General features: G+C 35.6%; 3 protein-coding genes across 14 annotated transcripts in view; 2 read left to right on the top strand and 1 right to left on the bottom strand.

The window, feature by feature from the left end:
* LOC143452429 (uncharacterized) overlaps nt 1-14,033 on the top strand; it is a 37,169-nt gene extending 23,136 nt beyond the window's left edge. The window contains exons 1-15 of one of the 12 annotated variants that reach the window (XM_076953405.1): nt 581-1,924; nt 3,757-3,944; nt 4,757-4,913; nt 5,453-5,914; nt 6,071-6,318; nt 6,603-6,788; nt 7,438-7,536; nt 7,783-7,872; nt 7,963-8,088; nt 8,427-8,507; nt 8,990-9,094; nt 11,058-11,282; nt 11,362-11,724; nt 11,899-12,030; nt 13,231-14,033. In XM_076953405.1, the coding sequence (XP_076809520.1) occupies nt 4,894-4,913; nt 5,453-5,914; nt 6,071-6,318; nt 6,603-6,788; nt 7,438-7,536; nt 7,783-7,872; nt 7,963-8,088; nt 8,427-8,507; nt 8,990-9,094; nt 11,058-11,282; nt 11,362-11,724; nt 11,899-12,030; nt 13,231-13,565 (2,472 nt within the window). In that variant the 5' untranslated portion in view covers nt 581-1,924; nt 3,757-3,944; nt 4,757-4,893 and the 3' untranslated portion in view covers nt 13,566-14,033. The other 11 variants (XM_076953400.1, XM_076953402.1, XM_076953401.1 and 8 more) reach the window with 11 other exon arrangements.
* Nucleotides 1-21,795, top strand: part of LOC143452423 (uncharacterized) — a 91,604-nt gene that overhangs the window by 54,132 nt on the left and 15,677 nt on the right. The window lies entirely within an intron of this gene.
* Nucleotides 16,622-19,839, bottom strand: LOC143451929 (tetratricopeptide repeat protein 36-like). The gene is made up of 4 exons (XM_076952715.1): nt 19,658-19,839; nt 18,690-18,884; nt 18,390-18,562; nt 16,622-17,940 (listed from the first exon to the last, which is right to left on the bottom strand). Exons 1-4 carry the CDS (start codon nt 19,758-19,760, stop codon nt 17,851-17,853), a joined length of 561 nt encoding a protein of 186 aa, XP_076808830.1. The 5' UTR covers nt 19,761-19,839; the 3' UTR covers nt 16,622-17,850.

Here is a 21,795-nt window from a genome sequence, read left to right as displayed (position 1 = left end):
TAGCACCCCAATAAAAGGATTAAACTGCAGAAAGGTTGATTGGAAGGTTTATCTTACTAAAACTGCATTCGCATCAGCTTTAATTATTGCCGCATGATTTTACAAACGTGAACCATCGTACTTAACTGTACTGCATTGTTGCACATTCCAACATAAGCTTACATGTTCCTTGCAAACCCGACAAAACACAGACTGCATGATAAATTATGGACTGCTAGGACTAGACCAAAAAGTGAATACTTGCAAGATAGGAAACTGGCATTGTCAAGCAAGGCTGCCACTCGTAGGGATTTCACCCTACGGTAGGGTTTTTTGGCCGCTTGTAGGGTGTAGGTTGACCCTACGGGTTTTTTACTTTTATTTATAGATTTCCTTTTGTTTAAAGTAAAGTAAAATAAAAATAAATTCAAATAATAAATTTACTGAATAATGGCAAAAACATAGTCTAAGCCTAGACGAGTTGTTTGATCAGATTATGAAACAATGCGTTCTAGCCTATCTCATGTAGTAACAACGGACTCATTGTAGTAACAATGGACTCATCATAGTAACAATGGACACTTTAGTTAAGTAAATTGTCAGATTGAAGCTGTACCTCAGGGCTGACCTAGTTTTAAGTCTGGGTCTTGTTTTTGTGATGTTAGTTATGAGTAGGTCCATCTTTATTTTGACCTAAAAAATTTTTTTTTTGACTTTATTTTTATCAAATTTTGACTTTATTTTGACCTAACGAAATTGCTTTATTTGTAGAGGCCACAGTTCTTCCTCCAGTTACCCAAACATAATATTTTGTCGATTTTAAACCCAAACGTAATATTTTGTCGAAAAGTCAAGGTGTTTTATGGATTATTATAAAAAGTGTGTCGTGTTTTTTGGCGATAGATTTAGGTATAGCTTTAGTATAGGTATAGCTTTATATATATAGATTTAGGTGTTATCTTGTGAAAAGAGCACTTTGCCTCAATTTTCTCCGCATGGTAAATTCTAATAAACAGCAAATTAAACAGGGAATGCTTGTTGTTGCTCCAATCCAGCTTGATGGTGTTTACTTTTCCTGTGGCCTTCAACAAAATACTTTTTATCGCACTTCACTATAACCTCGCAAAAATTGCACCTTAAATCACCCCGGTAGTTGCATTAAATTCATCAGAAAAATATTGACAAATCTGTCTAACTTTTGCTGAAGACAATTTAGCTTGCTTAGGCATTTTTGTATTACAGAATGTCAGAAGGCTATTCCTAATATCCGAACTGTTGATCTTAGAAAATACTATGTTTATGAAGAGGAAGTGTTTTATAAGAATTATTTAAATACGTAACAATCAATAAACAATGGGCAATTTGCGATAAAAGTTACTGCTGATCCAAGTGGGCATTGTGACTTATTTCCTGCTTTTATGGGTTAATATGGTTTAATTGTCTCGCACTTCCTGATTTATAATGCTTCCACGAGGCTTTTTACAAGAATTACTCTCAAGAAACACAAAAACCTTGTAAAAGGCCATATTTTGACAAATTTTGACTTTATTGTAAATTTTGACTTTATTTTGACCTATAAACTTCTTAGAAACAATCCCCTAGGTGCTGAAAACAACTTTATTCTTTGATTCGTGGTCAGACGAGGTCCTTAAAAATTTTTGACTTTATTAACTTTTGCGGGCCCTATTTATGAGTTATGACATTTGGCAGTCTGATGTACTTGTAAAGGAATGTTTCGTACTGTGAGTTGTTTACTGTGATGCTGTATCGTGAGTTGTTTACTGTGATGCTGTATCGTACTGTGAAATGTTTTATTTTTTTTTAAATATTTTTTGGGTTAGAAGATGTCTTATGATGGGCTTTAGTTTGATAGAGTTTGCTTGGTGTATATAGGGTATGATAACATGTATGGCTCAGCTTCACCACTAAAATTCAGAAAATTGAGGTAAGATAACCCTGGTTATGGTTTATGTATTCTGACAATCTGACTTAGTTGTTGAGTACAAGCACCAAAGAATGTTATCTGCTATTGCTCTTGTTATAAATTCAACATTACTGATATATTCAATTAGTGGAAACACAAACGTCAGTAAAATTTTGAACTACTTTAGTTCTGTTGCTTTTGAACTGAAACTAAAGTAGTTATAAAGTGCCATAAAACTGCCAAAATTTCTTTTTTTTTTGTTCAAACTGCGTAGGGAGATGTAGGGTTTTTTTAGGTGTGCTGGTAGGGTTAATTTCTTTTTTTGAGTGGCAACACTGAAGCCAAGTTCTCCAACCAACGACTCATTTAACGAACCAACAAATCGTAAAAGGTTATTTCCCTGTGACGTTACCATTGTTTATATTTACATGAAAACATGGTAAGGATAGAATACCCGTAAAGTTTTGTCTGATTTTTACTTTCCCATTTTAAATCTTAATTATCAACTGTGGCTACAAACAACTCTCTTGACATGTTAACAAGTCCAACTGACAGGTTTTCGATTACAATTTTATTTGGATATGCTCATCACTATAATTGTCTGCATTAAAAACGTACAAACTCCAATGTCATAACAGAATCTTTGTGCGAACAGTATTATCGAGTCGTAACCTAGCTTATATAAAGACTGTGGTCAAAATGTGACAGTGATTAATTCTAACAGAATATAGATCAGTTGTTAATGATGTCTATCATTTTACGTTTTTGAGGCGAACTTCTGTTTGCTTAACCCTATCCTAACCAGGCTCGCGAGTTTACTAAAAAAATAGGTGTGGCCGACCCAGCACACACATTTTCAATCGTTAATTACTAGAAAACTATACGTCGTAAACTGATCGGATTTTGACAGGTTAGTAGAAAAATCACCTGGCTTCCTGTATACATCATAATTGTAAAACTACAGAAAGTGAATTTAGTGTAAATTAAGTATTTCTAAAAGTGACACATTTCTAGAAATTCCACTTGTTATGCCGCGCCCCCGCTGTGCAGAAAACCAGCTGACCGGGAGAAGAGAACGCAAGAGAATAGTTAGTCGAGCTATTGGTGCGTAAATGAGTAATACGCTTCAATGCGGAGAGCAGAGCAAAATTATGAAAACATCGCAATATCTTAAAAATTACAAAATCCAACGTTATCAAACAAACATGGACAGATAGCTGAACATTTTTTAGGAAAAGTCACGAAATTTCAAGTTTCTACAGCTAACAATGCAACTGTACGCCACGTTTTGCTATGACAGTGTGCGGGAGAAGCCAAGCCTAGTTAGAATAGGGTTAACAAGTTAAAGATTAATCCAAGGCTGTAAAATATCTGAGTTGATTGTGACGCCTTTCACAAATATGCTGCGTTACCTCATATTTGCTATATTGCAACGAATTAGATAGCGATATGCTGCTTAGGTTATATTCCAGATAGGAAAATTTTGCTAGGCTAAGTGGTGCTAAGTGCTAAGCGAAGGATTAAGATTAATTGCGAGTATAATGGCTGTTGTTTCGCCTTGTTTGGTCGGGGGTTTCTCACCCAAAAACAGCAAACTTTCCAATCTGGCCGATATTTTTATGAAGTAACAAAGTCTAGTACCGATAATGCTTGAAGCTAAGGTTGTCTATGAAAGTATTTGAAGTTTAGTTGTTAGTGTTTTACACAGCTTGCAATCCATTCTTATTAAAATGCTTTTCATAGACAGTCGTTGAAAGTTTTCCTTTACTTATGCTAGTTTGTATTTCTTATTTTTTGTGTAAACCTTGGCGGATTCTTTTTCTTTATCTCATATGTTTTGTGTCTGCTTACAGGGAAGATGTTTTACATCAGTCAATGAAGATAAAGTTTTTGTGACTGTACAGCTGAGCTGGACAGCAGGTAGTTTTCGCCAAGATATCAGGTGTGCAGAAGCAAAATTACGTTGCGCTTTACAAAAAGAATGCAATGTCTTCTCCTGATCTGCATTTTGTGGCAGCTGCACCCCAGAGATAAGTTTCAAGTAGGCCTAAACTTTTTGTACGTTTAACTTTGTAGCCTACAAGCCTTAATTTTTGAACCAAATATGTAGCCGCTTAATAAGTCTAATTTTGCTTTTTCATTTGAATGTTATCTAATTTTTAGCTGCGACTTTGCGTTACAAAAGCAAGATACTACAATGCTTTGCACAGAAAACAAACTTAAGTCGTAATCATATTGGTCAAGGAAAAAGTGACTGTTAAAACTTTGAAAAATCCTTAGAATCATCGAAGTATGACGAATAGACACAACTTTACCCATTTAATCATAATGACTGAATGATTGGCTGGTTTTCGATGAGAATCAATGAAGATTTATCCGTCCTCAGGATGTTAAATAAATGTGCAGGTACAAGTGTTAGCCGCGACATGCACTGGAGAAAGATTAAATAGGTGGATAGTTGGCATTGCACACCTGGGTTAATGGGTCTGTACATACGAGAGCTTGGTTGATTTAGCCCACTGATGCACTAACATGCAATGCCGACAAATTTCCGAGTGTGCGTCTGCCATACTATGCCGTCTAATTTTATGACGATAGGTCGATAAAGTGTACAAAAGTCAACAAAATAAAACCCGATAAAAAATTTAAGCCATCCATGCAATTCATCCAATCAATATATCCTTAAGCTTGTCAGATAATTTGTTAAGTTTTCAGTGAAGCAAAAATTATAAGTATGTAAATTTTGGAATACTTCTAAATATTGAAGGATTTTGATTTATTCAAACATGGCTCAAGTTTTGAGTGCTACAAAACAGAAGACAAAAGTGACAACATCATTTCAATCTTACGAAGCATCCAATTTGAAGACGAGTTGGGATAAAGAGGATTTATTGGGCAGAGGAAGTTTTGCTACAGCTAGAAGATGCATCCACGATCAACTGGGAAGAGTCGTTGCTAAATGTTTCAAAGTTGAAGGACCTTCCAAAGACATGGAAAAAGTCATGAGAAAGTAAGAAGAAACTGCTTTATTCTACACTAAGATGGTTAAGTAAGAAAACTTAACAAAATGACTTGTTGACTTGGCATATAATGCAGTCAATTCTGAAAAATGAAACAAGAATCATTCATTGTGACAATCATAAAGTTTATCAATGTGTATTGTATCAACTTTATACTTTAGGGCAGTTAAACTTTGAAAACTATTTCAAATTATCGGAATAAAGAAAAATTCTGTTAAAAGAAAGCTTTTTTAATTGTATGGGTGTTAAGTTATCCGATGTTCTTTAAGCCCTACTTAATATCTAAGCAGAATTATGGCAAATGATACCCATGAAAATGCAAAAAAGTGTATTCCTGTAGATCACAACTTTAAAGGATTAGAAATCATCATAAGATATGAAACAATAACTTGACTTGATTCATTAAAATTCCGTTTGATTAACACTATGGTTATAGTTGGATGTCTATGTGCATAAGTTACAGGTTATGCTCATCTTACATATAACATTTATTGGCACTTAACTTTGATCAGGTCATTTGTATTTTCAGTGTTGAGAGAGAAATGAAAGTTCTTTATCGACTCAAACATCAACACATTGTTGCTGTTCATGGCATCACAGAATGGAGCAATTGTGTTGGAATCATCATGGAATATGCTGAAGCTGGCAGCTTAGACTTTTTTCTCTGGCTCCAAGGAGATATAGCGGACATTCCATTGCTCCTACAGCTCAGATTTGCCCATCAAATAAGTGACGGCTTACGTTACTTGCACCACCATGATAAGAAGAGATCCTACTTACATTGCGACCTGAAACCACAAAACATTTTGCTCACACCAGACTTGATGGTGAAGATTGCAGATTTTGGCTCCGTTGCTATTGCCACGGCAACAGGAGTTACAGGAGGATCTTTTATAGTAACTTCAACTACTCAGCATACTCCATTCTACACTGCACCAGAGCTTTTGGGAAACATACTAAGTGATAAAAAGCCAAGCATGGATGTGTATAGGTGAGTGCATTAACGGTTGTAATGATTCAAATAGCAGCACTTCCCGGCATAAAAGCTTGGTACATTTGTATTAGTAATTGGTATCGTATTTTTTTCAAGCAGATTACCTTAACAACTATAATTATTACAACCAGCAATTTTCTGTATTTTTTAAAGCTATGGGATGGTGCTCTATGCAATCCTCACCAAGCATCCTGCATTTTCTTCTGATGAACCTGTCAACCCTGGTATAATTATTGAAGTAATAATAAATCGTGGCCAAAAACCAAAACAAAAATATCTTGATGACGTTGAGTCATCATTGAAAGACAAACCTGAAGATCTTGAAATGTTTAAGTTCTTAAAAGCCATCATGGTTCGAAGCTGGGATTTCGAGGCGAAGAATCGACCAGATGTACAAGAAGGTATGTATAGCATGCATCAATGGATCGTGTCGAAATATCAACCCGATTTATGTGAAGATAATTAGCAAACTATAATTTATTTCTAAATTACATATTTACAGCATATATCGTATTTAATTTGCCATACTATTATGCGCACCACTGGACGGTTTACAACCATGAGTTATCCACTTGGCCTAGCTGGTGATTGGCCGTTGTACTATTACTGTAGTTGAAGTAAATATAAACCGCTTAAATTTTTGTTTGCTTCTGTTTCGATTTATTTAGTTTATTATGAATTCCAGTTTATGACGAGATTGATGAAAAGTTGAATTCTTTGAACAAATCTGACGTCACCTACCACATATCTGATCTTAAAATGAATGAGGAACCTGAACCAACACCAAGCAGTGTGAAAATAGAGCTGAGTGAATTCTCATTTCCGTTTGAAGTAGGACCACAACCATCTACTTCTTATCCATCAGCATCAGGTTTTTTGGTTGCTTTTGTCTATTTGGCTCCATTAATGAAATGTTGGTTGGTTGTTTAATGTTTTTTAGCTTGATTAATTTTTAACTTCATGAAGTAACGTTTTGAAACAAACCATTCCTTAATCTCATTAATTTTTAAAGGCTTATTCATGGAGCTATATCTAACATAAATATAATGATAAAGATTGTACATGTACTGTAGAAGTCTTTTGGTTAAGTCGTCAGTTCGTTTAAGCCGCCACCTATTGCTTGGTCCCGGCAGAAAGCCTATTGTAGTGTCAAGTTTGGCGAAGTCATCTTTGCCCAACTCGTCTATTCGTTTAACTTGACCCTACTTTGTCAGCATGATTACAAACTTAATCTGCTTCGACAGCTGTATCACCCAGCTGTCAGTGCCTGTTAAGTAGATTTTGGCTTTTTATGGAAGCTATTCTTTGTACAAAATTAAAATCTTAAAATCTCGACAAGCATTAAAGTTTTGATCAAAAACAATTTATAGAGTTTTTAATCTAAATGTTGTACCCAAAAAAATGCAATAAAAAATTTGATTTTGTGTTGTTTGGGTAAATCATCACTTTTTCTGTGCTTCTTAAGATGACGACTTACGCAAATTTTACTGTCTATAAATTTTCCCTTGTTTCATCCACAGAGCAATCAACTTCTGCCACATCCACCCAGGATGAAGTGTATGAAGGTCTCTCTGCTCTCACAATCCAAGAGCCTTCAGATACAGAACAAGTGACATCAGGTTCAATGTTTGTTTTTTTGAAGTGAAATCCTTTAAATTTTAAGTTGATTAGTCAAGACCAGCTTTGGTGACAAATTTTTATGCGATTTAAATGATTTTATTTGGAAAATTAAACAAGTTTAAAAAAGGAAGTAGATGTGAGCATAAATCAGTGCATGTTCAGTTTCCTGTAAACTCTCATCACATTCATTCATTCACTACTCTTTATGATTTTACCGACTGTTTTGATCTTAAACTCATTTTTAGCAGCTCAGACTGTCACAGAAATAAAACCAAAATCTGAACCACCAGATGGAGCTGGTGGGACTGCAAGTGATGTTGCCAAAACATCTTCAGGTAAATAGAAAACGTCGGAGAAAAATTATCTAAGTAATTGCAAATAATGAATACAAAAACATTATGTTTGCTTGTGCTCTTCCTTGACAGTTGCTGTTACTTGTTCAGTTACATCAGTAAATGCAGGTTCCACTACTACTAAAACTCGGGAATCTCCAGGAATAAAAAAATGGACAACCCCTGAAAAAAGCAGCTTGTTGACGAATGTTCAAACTGGTATATGATTAATTATCAGTTATATGATTTATACCTAACCTGTTAACCATAGTCCTACGTATTCGAAATGACATTCTTAAAAATTGAAAAAAATTGACCGAGATAAACCGATATTGACACAAAATGTAGAGAGGTTGTAAAATGTGTCATGATGTCATATAATATACATACTTTGATGCCAGTATGTATACTTGGAATATTTTCCATTAATTTCATAAAATAATTGAGTATGTCAAGTTAGTAGAACTTATTCCACAAGCACCATTTTTACTGTGTGTGATTAACATGAGCAGTTTTCATGATCTTGCCAACTATGTTTTTACTAAATTCACTTCCAGTTGCTCCGACTGTCACAGAATTAAAGCCGGAACATGAACCACCTGATGGAGCCAGAGAAACACGTGAGGGAGAATCCCAGGGTAAATGGAAATTCCAATCATTGAGGCGTAGGCTGAGATTGTGGTTCTGAAATAGTGTAGAGTAAAAACGTTTAAGGAATTGTTATCGAGGGGGATAGTTTCAGTTGAAACATCAAAAGTTATGCATTTATAGCTATATAGCTTACGTAACAGGCTATCAGCATTATAACACAGTCGTTGAAACACCAAAATGTGCTAACTGGTTTCGATAACTGCTGGTACAATGTAATCAATGTAATCAATTCTAAATTCGGGCATAAACTAAAAACTGAAAATCAAAAAATTTGTGTCAGTCGAATAATACACAGCAACCAGCTCCTCATACCAGGCTGGAGCATTAAAGATTGAATGCCAGATTGCATTTTCCCAATCCTTGGACAAATATTTCGATACTTTACAATTTCACTTTCATACACTGCTGGAACACCTTGCAAATTATGAGCACTATGATTTATTTCATCTTCTCTTATTTTGATTCACAGAGCAGATAACGTTGACTGGTACAGAGACAATGATGAGTCGATTCAGAAAATTTTTCGGATTTTCAAATCGCTCGGTTGATGCAAAGAAACCCAATAATCGTTCAGGTATCTTAACTTACGTTTAAACTGTTTTCTGTAAACAAATAAATTACCAAGTATCGCTTTTTCTGTCGCAGTGATTTACAAATCATTTGTATATGTATTTAGCTGAATATATCCTGTTTCATAAGAGCACAACAGGTTTGTGGAGTCAACTTAACAAGCATCACTTTACTCTGTAGGTTTATCATAACCAGTCACTACATGTCACCTGACTTACCAACTATCCTGCGCGTATTAGTTGTAATATCTTTTATCATACGACCTGTGATATCCATCTTCTATATTCATAAGCATCCTGTTTTCGACTTCGCTTATTTAAATGTGGTCAAAGATCTAGGAAGAAATTTCACATTCACAGCATGGAAAAGTTAAACTTTGTTGAAAAGTGAACGTGTGTTGGTTAAAATCATTATTTGTTTAACAACTTGAAATGCAAAAACGCACAACTCTGATAAATTACTTGTTCTTTGCAAAAGTTTACAAAAGATCTGGCTTCCTGTTTAATTACTGAATTGCTAAGACCTGTTAAATTATCGCTGAACTAAATCGTAGTATTGTGCGCCATCTTGCGGTAAAAACTGCATATCGTAGTTAGCTCCAAACAATGGTTGGCATTACTGTCCAAACTATACCGTAGCACAGCGCAGTGTAAAACCAGACTATCTACTCCAATTCTATCTACTTTTTGAGGTTTATTCATTGAATTATGCCTCACATATAATGATTATGTATTTATTAATTATCTACGGAGCAAAGTCCAGGTGTTGTTTTAAGATAAGTTTAAATAGTCTTCATACTGTAGAGTAAGAAACATTGCTAGGACATTTCCTTTGATAAATGTGTAGTATATAGCAATTCCCATTATACGACACAAAGCTACTGGGAACGGATTTCTTCTTATGATGCATTTTACCCATTTAATACGGAAACCCCGCTGTCCGACTCTCACACAAAAGTTTTGGAACAAATGTGCAAATAAATAGCAATAAAATCCGATAAACCGGATCATTAAGAGTAAAGCGAAAATGATTCACGATTGTCTTAGATACAGTAGTTAGTTGATGAAGCAATAACCCATTATCTACGCATAATAATGTTGCAGTTTCACTCTTTAAACTTCTCCAACAGTCTTTATCGATTTGAAATTTGTTTGAATGTCAATTAGCAGTACAGCACAGCATCGGGATTTGTAAAACAATTTAATTGTGGAGATAACGTCGTGATTGGAGCATTCGTCTTTAATACGGTGGTTCTGGGGTTCGACACTGGGTTGGATCATACAAAAAAATATAATTTTATTTTAGTTGCTGTCCAGCCTGAAACTCGGTGCTTTGAATTGGATAAGATGCATCTGCTTTTTAAACACGGAGCTGCATTTGAAAGATTGATTAATTTTTCGCTTTCCGATAATCCAGATTCCCCGCTAAACCGACACTTTATGACGAAACAAAGTGGTCCGGATTAACGAGGTCTGACTTATATGAAGGATATGTGATTGCAGGCAATAGACCTGAGGTGACCAAAGTTAAGAAATGCAAGAACGACAGTTAGCAAATCAAAAATCTTCCAAAGCCAAAACATTTGCAACGAAAACAATAAACAATAAAAGTTATTTATTCGTTTATAGCTTATCCAATGTGAAAGAGCAAAAAGTAAAATCACGAAAATTATTTCTTTCTGACAACTCTCAAATCCCAAACGACAAGTTTAATCAGTTTCGGCTTACGCCCGGGACTCCCCCTAATATAATCCAACTGTTATCTTTAGTTAAGACCTTGCTTATGACGTCACTAACAATAAAATTGGCCTGTTCAGATGAAGGATAATTTTATTAGAGAGATGTAACATGTCTATTTCTCATCACTGTATAACACAGAGCAAAAAATTATATTTAATACATAAATATTAAAGCAGGTTTAAAAATTGATTATTTGAAACTAAAATTTTTGAATCTTTTTCAATACAGGGTTGGAAAATATGACTGAAAAAATCTCATCCATAAATGATCTGATTTCGAAGCGAAAAATAGACGAAGCACTGACGGTTTGTGAAAGTTTGATTTCCACGATCAAGACCAATTCTTTAACCGGAAGAGATGCATTCGATATCGGAAATGACATCATCGATCTCATGCCGACTCTGAGACGTGTGAAGTATTCACCGACAATATTGACACTTCTGTTGCTTGCAGGTGATCTTACTCAAACGTTAAACATTCTTAAGCACTCAACAAACTCAAGTAAGATTACTCAAACTTGTATTGTGCGCAGTTGATCTTCACAAACAGATTGATGATCCTACTGAGAAAGTGAAACTGATGGAGAGATGCGCATTTGAATGTTACCAATTTGTATGGCGATACTACAAAAATCTGCAACGAACCACATGTCGTCCTGTGATTTCACGCATGACTGGCTTCGTTCAATCCATCCAATCAGTGAAAGTCGATGATGAAAAGTTGGAGGTAACATCGAAAGCTCAATGTTGGTTGACCATCGCATCGTGCCATAGTTATCTTGCTGAATACTCGCGCGCAATCGAAGTTCTCCAACTGGTCATCACCACATTTGAATCCACATTCGGCGATGGATGTAGGAAGATGGGGTTGTACTCAGCATGCTGCAGTAATATAGGTTCGTATGTTAATTTACAACGTCGTGACCAAATAGCAATTTATGTTTTAAAATAATAATTAATTCATTGTTGGTTTATGAATTGGTAATTATGACGTCATTGTTAATTGTGATTAACAATCGGGTTTTATATTTTAATATATTCATCGTAATCATTGATTTATAATTGTTTAGGTATTTATTACCACCTCAACAACCAACCTGAGGAAGCTGAGGCGTTCTACATCAAATCATTTCACGCACATCAGGAAGTGGAAGATAGGAACGAGCAATGGAAGATGGAAAATATTCACCAAACAATTAATAGTAAGAAATAAAAATATTTGTTGTCTTTGTTTAACCTTGGATGATGTTGTCATTGATTACGTCATGGATATTTACGTAATTGAACATATTCCTCCCATTGAACGTTTCAAGGAATGACATCAGTATGACGCAATTACAATATGAATTCTTACGTTTTGTTAATTTACGTTGCAAGGCATCTGCACAGCGCGTCATATCCGTTTCTTTATCTTCTACATATTACGTAATAAATAAAATCTTAGCGTTACGATTGTCTCGTCTTAATGACGTCATAATAAGCAAATCAAACATGTGACCTGTTAAACCAGCGCTTTCCAAACTTTTCGAGCGCGATCCAAATCCGAGTTTGATGAACATCTCGCGGCCTAAGCTTCAAACAACGCATTTTAACACGAAAAAATAACGATTGCACCAAGGTAAATTGTTAAGGTAAACGATTGCACATAACAGTTGCTAAGTTCGTTTGCAATGTCAGCAATCTAATCTTTTCTCAAATAGCTATTGGCCTACGCTACAGACAGACAAGCAAGGGTAATCTGATCCACTCACTATGGAACAATGTGTTTTATTACAAACATAGGTTTGCATCGCCTTGGTGCGACCCATTATTTGACTCTTCGCGACCCTTGTTTGGGAACCAACATGTTGTTTATTTGTGTTAGCGACCCATACTTTAGCAACCGCTGTGTTAGACTGTTGCAATCGCTTGAAAGTGGCAATTTTATCTCTATAGTAAATATTTCTGTATATTATGACGTCACGTTTGTTATTTAATTCAATGTCCTCGCACAACACATGTTATGACGTACCAGGCTGAGATGGGAAGCATCTGGAGAAATAGCCACTAATTTGCAGTTAACAAAGAGATAATCTTTACTTGTGTCAATAACCTGAATGATTTCTGACTGTAGCGATCTTTATCTCGCGAGTAAACTTTGTTCTTATTGCACGTGATCAGTTATTTATTATGGAAAATGACAGGCACCATGTCTATATGTGGTTAATTGTTAATTTCTTTGTATTTTTAATTCGACTGAATTATCTGTTTAATTATTTCAGTTGTTACGTCAGAATATATTTATTGTGACGTCAACATGCGTTTGGACACATTCGTCCCAGCTATACAAGCTTTTTGGATCAACTACTCTTTATCAATGTTAGTTTTGTATAATTGTGACTATAATTGTTTTTGTTTGTTAGATTTGTGCTTGTTGTACCAAAACCATCCAACCATGACGAGGGGGAAAGGAAGTGACGTTTACAACTTCCTTCAAAAACAAAAGCACCTTGCGGGACTTTCCCGTTTCTGGAACATGTTATTAAGCTTACGATTGACGATTCTTCTCGATCTGGATGGTGACTTCAAATCCATCTGCAATGAACTGGTTACCATGGCAACGGACATATCACCACCAGCTGATCAACGCAATGGATTATGTTTTAGTCTCAGAGCAACCGCCGAACATTTATCTTCAAAGAATGATAACGAATCAGCGAAGTCTTTACTAGAATGTGTGGATAAATTTGAAAAGTAAATTTTCCTGATTTGAATGTAACTTCCACATTACATCAATATTACGTCATTAGTATCATGAAATATGTGTGTGAGTTTTTGATTGTTGTACAAACATTATCAGCGTCATCATGAGTTTCATTATGAGCGTTATTACGTCATTATTACGTGTATATTTGAGCTGTTTGATTTTCGATGACGTTATTTTAAGTTACTCAAGTGCTGGCTGCTTCCTACCAGGTAGCAAGGAAAGAAACCACAAGAAATTTTTATTCGTTCCAAAGTTTCTAAAACTATGTCACATTCGCACTGCTGTTGTATTGTGATGTATCTATTATGTAAATAATGATGTTTGTATAATGACGTAACACCATCAGTCCCTTGCTAACATATTTTATGTCAACAATTAAGAAATAATATTTAATATGGGGTATGTGAATTTATTAGTTCTTATTGTGACGTAATAATGGTCGATTAAAGATTGAGAGTATCTTGAGTCTTGACTATTCCTAGTATATAGTTAGAAGTTTCATTACAGAAACTTATAGGTCATCATTTCAGTATTTCATGGTCACAACAATCATGTATTCCCTTTACAAAGCTTGAGGCGTTTATTTAGTTTGTTGATAACTCGTTGACCACCGGTTAAATTTAAAATTTATTTGTTGCTCCTGGTGGTTCCGACTCCTTTGGTAGAAACCTGGTCTTCCCAGGCAGGACTTTCTGTCCTCTGTCTCAAACTGACGAAATAGTCGACTGAGAGAAGTTGAGTCTAGAACCTGTATAAAGGAAATTTGCTCGCTTTGTCAGAGTAGAAGCACTACCGCATGTGACGACATCAGCGGTAGAATGATTGGTCGCCACAACAAGGTCAGTGACCGTACTGTTGAACTTTCTTGTGGTTTACCTGGTTCCTTAGAAAAAGTTAATCTGAAAGCTTCATTGTGATGTCACCTAATTCGTTGCCGTTTTCAACGGCTTCAGCTATTGTTAATACATATTGTTAATTATAGGTTAAGTATATGAATAGCGATTGTAGAGTTAAAAGCGTTGAAAGTCAATGCTTTACTTGCTGCCGGTATCTTCCACAATTAGAGACTAAGATTTTAAATTGATATCTATAAATATAATCGTTGGTTATATGTGGTGACGTCATACAGATTCATAATTTATTTCTTTGTTGTCAAACTTTCATCGCAGATACGACACAACACGTATGAAATAAAATGCAACACAAGTAAAAAGCGAACAACAAAGTTACTTTTGAGAATAACACGACGATGATGTATCCCATAATAACCCTGGTACTTTGCTTCTCAGTAGCTCGGGTATTTTTATATTTCTATCAAGTCGTTATGAGATTTCAAAATTTTCAGGATTTTCTGGGCTCCGTTCAAACGAGATCGATTAAAGGATATTTCGGGATCATGTAGCGCAGGAGAGGGAGGGGTTGAAAAAACCCTGAGAGTTATTGCAGGAGACTGAGGGAGGACACCAACAAGATAACCTGGTATCAAATATCACTTCCCTTAATCAACCTCCACGTATAAGGTCACACAACCAGGGAGTTTCTCTGATTCAAAACGAAATTTATTTTGCTGCTGCACCATGCAGTACAATATGTTCTTTGATTCACTGTAAAGTTATGAAACTTCAACAAATTAATAAGAGCAAAGTTATAAAACGATGCGGTGTTGAACGTAGATTAGCAACAACGCTGTTGAATCATATTCAACTCATATTAGACTTCGCGCGAGAAAGTTTAATCGAAAAATAAACTTTATTTAGAAATTTATATTTATCGTATTAAGCGAAGGATTTATGCGAAGAGAATCTGCCAAAACCTGTTGTTCGCTTCGAGCTCGAGTTGCTCAAATGTGCTCGACTGCAGGTAACTTGGCTTGAAAACAGTCGCCGCGTGCTTCCTCTTCCGCACACACGCACAAATGAGGCGCATCGTGCATCTGTGTTGTAATAACCAACTGTTACTAAATTACGTCATTATATTGCTGCGGGTTGAAGTCTTAAGCATTGATGGTTGAGCTCACGTCATAGTCTTACCACCGATATAAGTCTTTAAGATATAAGATATCTTTATATCGTTGGTCTTACGATTGCTCCCATATAATTAATAGGCCTAATAAGATTTCAATTAAGCAAATTAAACAAATTTTAATTGAATTAAAAATCTTCAATTAAACACAAGTCGTATAATCGCTCCGTCACCAAACCGATGATGCAATTAAAAGAAAGAATGTGCACAAACTTCAATTTATTATTGCGTTAAACTTGAGCAAAAATTGATTAGAGAGTGCTGACTTTATAATGTGTCTATTGGAGAAACGCTTAAATTTGATGTTTCGTGATTGTCAAACTTTGTGATAGTTGGTTGCTGTATCATGAATCGATCTTGATCACGAAATGGTGACGTTCGTGAAAGTTGAAAATTTTACTGGTTTGAATCGGCTTGAGCGCAGAAATAGCCTAAAACCCCAGGGGCAACTATGTTAGATTTTGCTTGTATGTCCTAGGGTCCTAGCCAGAAGTAAAGACGAGAATGATTTCAGGAAACAGCTTGAACTGAAGCTTGTTGGATTTTTTCCCCCCGTTCTGAAGAAGGATTCTTTTCTCTTAATTGACAATGATCAGTAAAAAAGTGATCAAAATTACAGCTCGGTAGCGCCACCAATGTTTAAAGACGAAGTTTGTAAAAACGCAACAAGCATTCCCAAGACAATTCTAATACTGTACACAATATTCTGAGAAAATTAATGAACTACCAGCAAATTATAAATAAATTACGAGGGTATAAGCAAATAGTGGTAAAGCTGAAGTAGATAATCAGCAGGTTTCAAGCTACTGCTTGAGACTGTTGGTGCTTAGGCTTATAAATCGTGCTGTTGTGTCGTTTTCGCAGATGCTGACAAGCAGTCATTAATATCTGTGCAGTATATTTGACATATGAAAAAGCTCAACCACCTTACTGTAGCTTGATCGACTGACTCTGACAGTTGTCTGGTTGTTTTGACATCAATTAACATTCAATAACATTCATTTAGTTTATTTGACGGAGTTTTTTTAAAAGAATAAAATTAAGGCTTTATAGTCTAAAGCAGGGGTGTGCAACCCGCGGCCCGCGGGCCAAATGCGGCCCGCAAAGGAAAAATATGCGGCCCGCGGAGAAGTGACAATTTTGAACGGTGTGCGGCCCGCGAAACGAGTTTTAATTTAGTTTAGTCTGCTATGTGCAATCAATTCCAATCCCCTTGCAGTGCTGAATCAAACCTTGGCTGAATGTCTGTGACGCAACAATACCCTAACCGTTAGGGCATTGTTGCGTCACAGACAGACGATTAGGGCCTAACGGCTAGCTTGTGCAAAGCAAGAACGCAATTCACAAAGATGTCAATTGCTGAGCAGTTAGTTAATAAAGTCACAAGACCAATAACGAAAGAAACTGTTATTGATTTTGTGCTTTTAACTACGTGTATGTTAATTAAAGGTGTGGCCCGCGGTTTCAACCAGTTGTTGGGATCTGGCCCTCTTGTACAAAAGGTTGCACACCCCTGGTCTAAAGCTTTATTTGGCGTTCGTCTAAAGTTTAGACGAACGTCAAATGAATAATACATATCTATGGTGCCATAAAGCATCTTGTTAAAAACATGCACTTTTACACATTTGCGGCAACATGTTGTACGTTTCAACATTTGTAGTTCCACGTCATAAAGATAAAACCACTGACAGCAGTACAGTGGTACTATAATTATAATACCAAGATATTGTACCGTGGTCCATGGAACATATAAAACTACCAACCACCAATCTCTGGCTATCATCTACAATATACATGACACAAAACAGTTTGTGACTATATCAACGACTGAACTAAAAACATTATAAAAAAACCAGCTAGTTCACTAAAATTTTAAAAAGGTCATGACAAATTACCATAAGTGTACAGGAACCACACCCATTAAAATTTACATGATATCGGTCATGCCACTGACGGTAAGTCTGTAAAATATGCATTTGAAATGAATTGATCGCGAATAGATAGCTAGCTTATGAAAAGCGAGAAAGATTTTGTGATTTGTTATTGTTAAAATTTAAGATAACAACAATCTATCTATGGCTTGTGTATTGGCAAGCTTGTGTGTATATCAAGAAAAATAATGCACAAAAATCAGAACTAAGAACAAATAAATAATTGGTTGACATAAAAATTACCAAAATTATGAGCAGTGCACAGCATTGCGCTTGCCTTAACACTGGCAAGTTGTTAACTTAAGCAACATCCGCCTCTGCATTTAGCTCTCATCAGATTTTCCTTGAAGTTCACCAATGACCTGTGAAAGCATCTGGTTGCAGAGAGCGGCGTACGGATTCCTCTGGACCAACTACAATAGAAACAGTGTGTCAGTGTCTACCGGTTACTTTCGTATAAATCAGCTTATTTTGCATCAGTGTAACAGCGACATCAAATTAAGCAAATCAAAGAAAAACAAATAGGAATGAAACTCAAAGAAACACTTTTTCCCTAACTTCAGTAAAAATGTATCGTATGTACATTTTCCAGCATTGTTTTGCTTATTATATGATAACATAAACATTCGCAAATTATTAATACCAGTGCTCAAACATATATTGTATAATGTGAGTTTTCTTAATCATACTAATTACCACAAATTCATTATTAAACGTACAGCAAAACACTTTTAAAACTTTCAGCATAATGTTAAATGATATTATGGAAATAATTGATTAAAATTCTGTGTATGCTAATTCCACAAAGAATATTACGGCTCATGCAGTAATATTGGTCACAAATTAGTTTAATTTTCTTAACCTCTTGTTTAGCGAATTTATTCCCGAGCTCTGCAGCTCGTTTGAGATCTTTTGTTGACTCCTCGTCATCACCTTTCAACTTCATGATGATGGAGCGTTGAGCAAATGCAAGTCCGGCAACTTTTCCACGATTGTCGCCGAGTGATATCGCCCGATTCAAATCTTCGAGTGCTCCTTTAATTAACAATTAGAATTCTTTAGTCCACTAGCTCACGGAACAATTGGTGAACACTTGGCATCAGATTTATTCTTCTACTATGTTCTATATAGAGAATACATACAAGGCTCTAGAATGACCAACCATCTATGTCGTTATTGAAGCGTTTGGTTTGTGCACGGTTATTGTAAGCGGATGCGCGTTCCGGTAAAATTTGAATCGCTTCATCGAAACAAGATAAGGATTCAACAATCTTCTTGTTTTCAGCGAGTTTCACTCCTTCTCTTTCCAGCTCTTTGACCTTTTCCACTTTTACGGCATCAAATTGGGCATCTGGGTCTGTCCATGCAACAAAAAATCGAGTTTGCTTTAAAGTATGAATACAAGTTAATGCTGTTTAATTCTATTCTTCATAGAAGTTAATACAATCAGTGTGGGGGTTTGGCAAAACCACATTTATCTGAAACTCATTTACTCACCTAAGTTCTTAAGAAAAAGTTTTGCATATATACTTGATATCTATGTCTACACTATTATAATATTTCATCAAGACTCGGAAAATCATAAACCCAGAGCAATCTATGTCAATATCTTGGACAATATGCAAAGGACACAGTGTTGTTTGTATGGGCTCCATGTTAAACACAACACCAAATTTGAAAAGAAATATTTACAATCAATGTAAATAATATATTAATAGAATAAAAAGAGCAATTTAACCGAGATATAAAATTGAAGCAGAAAAAACATGCACAGGCGGTTGGACACAAAGTCAACTGTTTGGTTTGGAACTTAATCCCGACCTCAAGTGATAAGTTAAAAGGTTTTCACCGTTTCTACAATCACAAGAATCCATGCAGTTAATTAAATGGTCTAGTTCACACTTGTTCAATGAACTAGAAAGCTCGTGAACATGCCAATAAGGTTCTGAAAGCTGATAGATGGAGCGAGGGAAACCAAGAAAAATTGCAAACACAGATATATATTATTATTTTACATGAAGTGGTGAACTAGGGTCTAGACCTAACAAGTGAGCTTTATACTAACAAAAAATTCAGAACATCTCGTTGATAACATTATCCCCAGGGAATAGACATCCTATATATATATACCTTCTACTGAGTCAATATTGTCTTCTTCTTTGGTGAATGGAAGATTAGGATTTAGTATCATCTGCAACACGCTCTTGTCATTTTTTGAAATAAGCGAATCCATAATTAACAATCTTGCACAAAAGCCTAGGTAATTCCAAATTCCAGAACATAATATTTACAATGCATTTTACATCAAAAAGCAAATATAAGCTACAATATACAGCATCATCTGTACGCTGCCATGTATTAGTAACATTGCTATATAAACTAAAATGGGGCAAAGTGAATAAATTTTCATATTTTATAGAGCTCAGAAAATTTAGGAGTTGTTTTTAAAAAAAATTCCCCGCTATTACCGTGAACTTTTTATTATCCTACAAACTGAACAAACATTTGAGATTTACAACAACTGTTAAAACTAACTTTGATTTAATTAGAACGGTATTTTAGCATAAAATTAGCCTTTTCTTAAAACGCTTTGGTAGTTCACTTCATCCTGATATATAAAGCTGCTGCCTGCTAGCCTATATCGCATTTCACGATCAACTGTCACTTTACCTTCAGTATAGTCAGCGCATGGGTTAAAACGAAACACTACCTATGTTTTGGTATAAACATTACAGAACACTCTAGGCCTATACCAATATATGCTGCAATGTTATGGTAGGCCTATACGGTACCACCCATGTAACTGCAGCCCTACTAGGCCTTTATACCGGCGGTATATAATTTAGAACTGTTCATAAAGACCACATGACCAAAGGCTACAGAACAGACTAACACGAGCAAACATTCTTCAAGTAATAAAGATTTCATTTGATTATTTTTATGTCAGTATTTCGCTAACAATCTGAATACAGGCTTAGAGACTGCGAAACGGGCTTGTGCCATAGCCCATATCTATGGCTTGTACTCACTGAGCCAAGGTTATGCGAAAGTGGCGCACAAAACATTTGAGCCACAGTGTGGCGCACCTGCCTCGCAGCACTCCGGGTCTAGTATAAAAGGTGTGAGATGTTGTGCGTAAAAAATTGACGCTACAAAAAGTCATTATCCAGGGCTATTAACTTTCAGGAGAAATCTTTATGAAAAGTCGAAAAAGCGCATTAGTTGTAGCCTTTAAACAACGTTTTCGCACCACTAGCTCAGAAATGTTTGTGGCTTCTCTGAAAAACGGCATCACACCGCATTAAACTCTGATTGGTTACTTATATGACAGCATTGTCAATGTCGTCCCTAGTGGGAGATGGACGCACAAACCTACTTGCTCGAAGAACGTGGCTCAATGTAGTGGTAAAATATCTAACGTGGAGTTTGTCGGTGATGCCATAATAAAAATAGGACTGTTAACTTTTTGCTGACTGGTCTTCATTGTCACTTTGCAACGTCGGTATATGTAGAGACCTCCTACATGTAAAAGTTGGTATTTACGCAGAATTTAATGGCAAAACAACTAAACTAAAACTCAAGTAAAGTAGCGTTGTGACGTAAAAATATTTGGACATACAAGGGCTATTTTTACACAATCTTGACAATTTATTTGTACAAGGTCTCAACCGTTTTTAGACTTAATTAGCGGCAATTTTGCAAATTTACGCAGCGGAAATGGCAGACACACCAAAAATTTAAATAAAATATAATTAGAATTCGAGCCCCGGTTACCAAGTCAGTCTTTTTGCAAGTTTCCATTGTTACACATTTTTTATTTTGGTTTTATAATTTCTTTTATAGTATTGCCCGAATTTAGAACTGTCCACCAGATCAACTGAAAAGGAGCATGTGCCCTCAATGCCTTGCCCCAGGGTATTAGAGAGGTATGGCGCCACTGGGTGTCGAACAAGGAACAAAAGCTAACATTTCTTTCGACTCCAGCGCTCAAACCACTCAGTTATTGAGCCAAGCCAATTAAAAATTAAAGTCAAAATTAAACACGTGTAGCCTATTTGGTAAAGAAGAGGTAATTTGGCTTATTTAAAAAAGCAATCATTTTAGATTGATGTGAAGACAACAGAAATGAAACAAAAACTATTAACACTTTTATTTCATCGAATCTTTTATTCACACCATGTTATTAAATAAAAAACTTTTCAAAACTTTGGAAACATCTGCCTGTAAGTTATTAAAAAATAGCCAACGAAGTTTAGGTTTCAATAAGA

Source organism: Clavelina lepadiformis, chromosome 4 (assembly GCF_947623445.1).
Source record: "Clavelina lepadiformis chromosome 4, kaClaLepa1.1, whole genome shotgun sequence".
In the NCBI taxonomy this organism is placed as follows: Eukaryota; Metazoa; Chordata; class Ascidiacea; order Aplousobranchia; family Clavelinidae; genus Clavelina; species Clavelina lepadiformis.
This window is presented reverse-complemented; position numbering and strand designations above follow the sequence as displayed.